Below are 6,393 nucleotides of genomic sequence, written 5' to 3'. Positions count from 1 at the left end.
TAACTAATAACTTTCAATCATGTGTATTAAAATTATCAACACAAATATATAATTATATCAATACAACATGTAAATTCAAATATCAATACAAAGACATAATTTATCAACTCAAGAAAGATTGATAAATGTATGTAAGTGTTATTTTTAGAGCATCATCAGTGGCGCGGAATTCCCGGCGGAATTCCCAAAAACACCTCCTCCCATGTCATGCGGACTTCCCACTGCACAGTGGCGGAATTCCCCTGTAGAATTCCCGACGGAATTCCCACATTAAAAAAAATTCACAAATTCACATATTAAACAATTTCCTGAATTAAACAATTTACGGAAATAAAATTTCGACACAGATAGGGAAAAAATTCCATTTAAAAAGTTCAACGGGATGTATTTATAGGAACCGAAAAAAAAACATTTAATGCAATAAACGGGAATTCCGCGCGGACGTCCGTGGGAGTCAAAGCAATGGCGGACGTCCGCACGGAATTCCACGCGAAATTCCGCGGAAAGCCGCGGAACTGCGAATTCCTCGCGGGAATTCCTTATCCGTGCATGATAAGCACAATGGCGGACGCCGATGGAAATTCTTGCACGCCGGTGGGAATTCCGCAATGACATCGGCCACTAAAAGATGCTCTTAACGTACAAAATTGATTTTTAGTTATTAATTATTATATATCTTATCACACACCAAAAGTATATCTCCAAAGATGATATAATTCGAAAACATCTGCGCGTATAAAATTGGCTTCAGTCCCCACCAATTACTATCCTATTTCGCGGTGTCTCTCTCTCTTCCAACTCAACTTCTTCGAAGCAGGCCCCACCACTCTCCACTGCTGCACCAACAACTACCATGACCACCATCACTCAATCCACGGCGGCGCTCTCCCCGGACTCCGCCGCATCCTCCCCGCTCTCACGCAACCACAACTCCTGGGACGCCGATCCCTCGCCGCAGGCCACCAAGCTCCGCCTCATGTGCAGCTACGGAGGCCGCATCGTCCCCCGCCCCCACGACAAGACTCTCTGCTACGTCGGAGGCGACACGCGCATCATCGTCATCGACCGCCACACCTCCCTCGAAGCTCTCCACCGCCGCCTCTCCAGAACGCTCCTCAGCAACCAGCCGTTCTCCCTCAAGTACCAGCTCCCCACCGAGGACCTCGACTCGCTGATCACCATCACCTCCGACGAGGATCTCGAGAACATGATGGACGAGTACGATCGCCTCCACAATGCCGCCCCCGCGGCCAAGGCCGGCCGCCTGCGCCTCTTCATGTTCCCCAAATCGGCGATGAGCATCGATCAGCTCCTCGTTCAGACTACGTCGAGCAAGCCGGAGGACTGGTTTTTCAACGCGCTTAACGGAAAATCGAGCAATCAGTCTACTACTGCTGCGAGCGATCGCGGATTTTCGGACTCGTCTTCGGTCAATAATCTGCTCGGATTGGACGATGACTTCGCCGAGAAGGCGGCGGGGAAGGAAGCCGAGCTCAAAATTGAGGCGCCGAAAATTGGGGGAAATGCCAACGGAGTCGCGAATGGCAATTGCGTAATTAATCAGGACGTGCACTCGATTCCAGATTCTCCTATGCTCGGTACGACGTCGTCGTTCGGTTCCGCCTCGAGCTCTCCGTCTGTCCCGAACTTGCAGCGCATAAAGGTCCATGTGGAGGAGAATCGCAAGGTCGGAGGTTTGGGAATTGAGGAGCAGTTTCAGCATATAAGCGTTAATCCGCCGTCGCAGAAGCAGGAGCAAGAAGCTTTCACGGCCGCCGGAGTAGCTGCCGGAGCAGTGAATTCTCCGTTTCCGGTAGCGGCTGGTGGCGAGTATCGGTTTGTTTCGGACGACGAGAGATCGGATCACGGCGGACAGAGAAAGGCGCAGCAGATTTCTCACTTTCAGCAGAAACAAACAAATGCTTTTGATCCATCCTCTCCACATTCGGTTTCGAGGTACTTTTGCTGAAATCACGCTAATAGTTTGCTTTTTTCCATCGTGCTTTGTACTCAATTTTGACCTAAATTGAATGTGGATGATATAATTTCTGCAGTGATGGAAGTGGAGCAAATCAATTGCACAGGCAGAGACAAGCTATTTATCACCAAGAACAACCCATACAAATTCAACCTGGAAACAGCAGAGCTCCTTCTAATCAGGTCGATTTCAACTCTGTGGATCAAGCAAACGCCCAAATTCAGATGCAACCACAGCTTCAGGAATCTAGTTATCAGATTCTACCCGAGCTGCATCAGCCACAGCAGTTCATTCAAGCTGGTAACCATTATGTCCCGTCTAATGCAGCTCCAATCACGTCGTATTACCCCGTATATCCTCCCCAGCCGCAACCCCATCCACACCAACCTGTGCTTGATCAGCATTACCCTGTTTACTATGTGTCTGGGACTGGTAGACCAACCCCAGCTTATAATTTACCAATGCAGCAACCTGGTTATAGCGAATTAGGCCAAACTGCGCCTTCCAGCAACCCTCAAACAGCACCTGTGGCCCCACCGGAAGCTTACAATCATGCCAGGAATGTTCCTTCATCCCAACCAGAAATGGTTAGTGGTTTGTATAGAACAGGTGCTACGGCCGCTCCTCATCCTCATCCGGTCCAAGCGCCTGCAAGCCAACCTCAATATGTTGCTTTTACTCCCATTCACCATTCGTCTTCAGCAGCAAATCAGAATTATGCTTATGAACTCTTTGATCCAACCAACGCTCAAATGTACTACACCAGGTTGCCACCTCAAATGGCTGCTCAGTTCCAGACGTTTCATCCGGTCCCTGCTATGGCTGCGAATGATGCATCTGCATCGCACTCAGCTGAGACTATTCACCATGGTAGCGGGTAGGAGATTGCAACCGTTTCAGGAGAACTGGGAATGGAAATACAATTTTGCAGCAGCTGGTTTGGTCTATCTTTGAAGCTTACAATACAGTTTATAATTATCTTTCACTCTTCTTTATTGAGGAGGTCCAAATGATCTTTTCATATTGGTTTGTGATATGTAATAAAAAACAGTTAATAATATGCTCTGGTCTTTGTCTTATAATGTGTATGTGTATGTGTATGTTATGTTATGTTATTATCATCAAGTGAAAATGAGTATTAATATATATATATGTATGGATCTTTGGAACAAACTTGTGTTTAGTCAAATTACTGGCAAATTCTATGCCAATGTTACGAAGCTGTGCTTCTAATGAGATGTTTGTTGATGTTTAATACGTACCCAACTCACTGGTAAAAGCTTCATTGAGAATCCAAGCTTCCTGCTGTTATGAGTTGTGTTCAGATACTTTTCATTGCACACTAGATTTTACGATTCTTTGATGCACCTGCGTATCTTTTGGCCTATGTTGATAAGTATGGTGTTATTAAATTCTGTTATTTTGAGTCTCATCATCATCTTCTATCTTGGACACCATTTGTATCCTTTATCTTTCATGGTTGAAGATCCTTCAGTTAAAGAAAACCAGTTAAGGCCTCCGCTCGTATGCTCCGTGCGTGTGCAGCAACCTGTGCATAGCTCTGTGTTACAGGTGATTATGTCTCATATTTCCCTTATCATTCAGTGTAAAAGTTATGTGAAGATTAGTATGGAAATTATTCCACCTTAGCTGTAACAGTGCAAGTAATTCTTGCAACTTGCCATTGTATATATCTGTGTCCTTGTCAGAAAACAATATATTTTAAGTCCATATTCCTCAAGATGAGTTCGCCCTATTTTTTTCCTTGAAATGGAATCCTAACTTTAGACAATCAACTTTGTCTACACCTTTTTGTTTGTATTATATTCACAAAGATGGAATTGCTTGTCTGGATGCATTGTGCTTTTCCCTCTCAGATTCTTTGTGCAGGACGTTCGATATTCCACCTTGCGATTATTGGTAGCAGCCACAAAAACGTTCCAGGTTTGAACTTTATGCTTTACAGCATATCCAATTCTTTCGTCTTCGCTGCTGCATAGTTCCTTCGCAAAGAAACAGAGCGTAACAATCTTTTTTGTAAACGATCTTTTTTGCTTCGGGTAGATGGAGTTGAGCCTTACATAACTCTATGGTTTAGAAATGTGAAGTATCTTTTTCTTTCTTGGCGTGCTTATGAATAATGAGGAATGTTGAAATCACACAAGAATTCAATTTTAGTTAGCTTTATTATGCTAATTGATTGCTGTTTTCGTGCGACTCCACAGTTATTCTTGTGGTATTTTATCATTTGTATGCCTGCTAATTTAAGAGTACTTGGAATAAACTATGGATTATTTAGGGCAGGCAAATCGTGAGGATTGGGTCGTTATTGGGTCAACCTGATAATGACCCAACCCAATAAGGCTTAACCTGAACCCGACCTGTTAAGGAAACTGTAAATCCGAACACGAACACGAACCCGACCTGCTACCTTCAAATCCGAACACGACCCGCACCCGACACGAACCCGTTATCGACACGATATAATATGGGTTGACACGACACGATAACAACCCGAACCTGATATTACACGATTAAAACCTAATATTACACGATTAAACCTTAATTTTTAACCTAATTTACACAATTAAAATTCGTTTTATACTATTTAAACCTAATTTATAAGAAATTAAAAAAGTAAAGTAATATATATTTTTATAAATAATAATAAAAATAATAATATTATTTCTTAATGGGTTACCCGTATCCGACCCGAACCTAACCCGAAATTATCGAGTTCTTAATGGGTCAACCCGATAAGGACACGGATCCAATAAGACTTGACCCCAACCCAATAATTTCATGCGGATTCGTGTCAGATTATCGTGTCGTGTCGAAAATTGCCGGCCTTAGGATTATTCAGAGTTTAAGGTACGAGGAATGTGTAAATACTAGTGTATTAAAAAAGTACTATCTGACTTGTCTGACAATTTGAAATCTGTGTATGGTGTGGTCCATGCCTGACTAGATATGTTGAAGCATTTAGAGCAGTTTTAAACTTTTAATTGCTTAGAGCATCTCCAATGGCGGCGTCGTCACCGGCACGTCGATTTGTCGCGGATGCCGGTGCTGACGCCGAACCATTGCGAGCGGCGTCGGCGAAATCGGCGTCAAAATCGGCGTGCCCACGCCGATTCTTGGGCTGACGCCGATCCTCATGGCTCCATTCTAGGCCCCGGATCGGTGTCAGATTTTTAATTTTTCGAAACACTATATATACGCGCTTTGGACATCATTTTCATTCACACCACTTGTTTTAACGAGTACTCTCTCTATCTTAATTTCTGTACAAGAACAACACCGAGAAATGGAGAACACCAACGAAGGTACTCCAGTGACGACCGGGTCTCAGACTCCCCCGACTCTCGGGGGAGGGTCTCAGACTCTCCCGGCTCCCATGGGAGGTGGTTGGCCTCCGATGACCGGGTACTACAACATGTACCCGTGGCAGCAGATGATGCCACCGATGGCCGCCGGGGGAAGTGTGCCGGCTTGGCAGGGGTACCGCCGATGCAACCCCCTATGCAGATGATGCCGGGGTGGGCACCCGGGATGCAGCCACCGGCGCAGCAGATGATGCCACCGCCGCAGGGGACGCCCGGGGGGGAAAACGTCTATCGGCCGGCTTTTGATTTTTCCACCAGTTCTTCGCACACATCGACCCCAACGGATGCACAGTACACACAGTATGAGACATTCTCCTTAGAGGAGTTGGGTTTTGATATTAACGAGGTTCCGGAAACACCCATTCAAAGCCGGGGAGTAGGGCGGGGTCGGAGCGCCCCTAAGAAGAAGGGCAAGGCCAAGAAGGTTGGCGAGTCGTCGCAGCCGGGTGAGGATAGCCGGGTCCGGAGGAAGTGGACGGACGCGGAGAACGTTGCGGTGGCCAAGGCGTGTGTGAGTGTCTGCGATGATCCTCTCGTTTCGAACAACCAGAGGATCGTCAACTTGTGGGCCAAGATAGCCGCCGCCTACAGGGCATTTTGCCCTGAAGGGAGACCGCGGACCGGGGAGGAGTGCCGGAAGTGCTGGGACCGAATCAGGTCTGTCGTCTCTCGATTTTCGGGTTTGTACGCCAACGCCCTCCGCATGCAGACCAGAGGAAGACTGCAGGAGGATTGCGGAGAGAGCCTACCCGGATCCCGGGAAGTACTATGAGTTCACCTACTGTAACTGCTACCTTGTGCTCAACGAGTCGGAGAAATTCCGGGCAGGTGTCGACGCTGGCTGGCTGGCCGAAGAAGCAGAAACTGAACTATACCGGTGATTATAGCGGCAGCAGCGGTGGTTCCCACGACCTCCCCGAGACAGCCCAAGAGGTCCCGACCCCTCGTTCGTTCGGTCACCGACCTCGCCCGGTTGACCAAAGGCGGGCGCAACGGGATGCGGGGGGCACCCCGAGTTCCCAGGAGGTC

The 6,393-nt window shown here is 46.8% G+C and overlaps 1 protein-coding gene across 1 annotated transcript; it reads left to right on the top strand.

Annotated features, from left to right (window-relative positions):
- Positions 1-715: 715 nt before the first annotated feature.
- Positions 716-3,066, top strand: LOC121769478. The gene is made up of 2 exons (XM_042166296.1): positions 716-1,956; positions 2,055-3,066. Exons 1-2 carry the CDS (start codon positions 854-856, stop codon positions 2,857-2,859), a joined length of 1,908 nt encoding a protein of 635 aa, XP_042022230.1. The 5' UTR covers positions 716-853; the 3' UTR covers positions 2,860-3,066.
- The last annotated feature ends 3,327 nt before the right edge of the window (positions 3,067-6,393 follow it).

This window comes from Salvia splendens, chromosome 15, assembly GCF_004379255.2.
Source record: "Salvia splendens isolate huo1 chromosome 15, SspV2, whole genome shotgun sequence".
In the NCBI taxonomy this organism is placed as follows: Eukaryota; Viridiplantae; Streptophyta; class Magnoliopsida; order Lamiales; family Lamiaceae; genus Salvia; species Salvia splendens.
The sequence above is the reverse complement of the archived record's forward strand: the minus strand, read 5'-3'. Positions and strand labels throughout refer to the sequence as shown.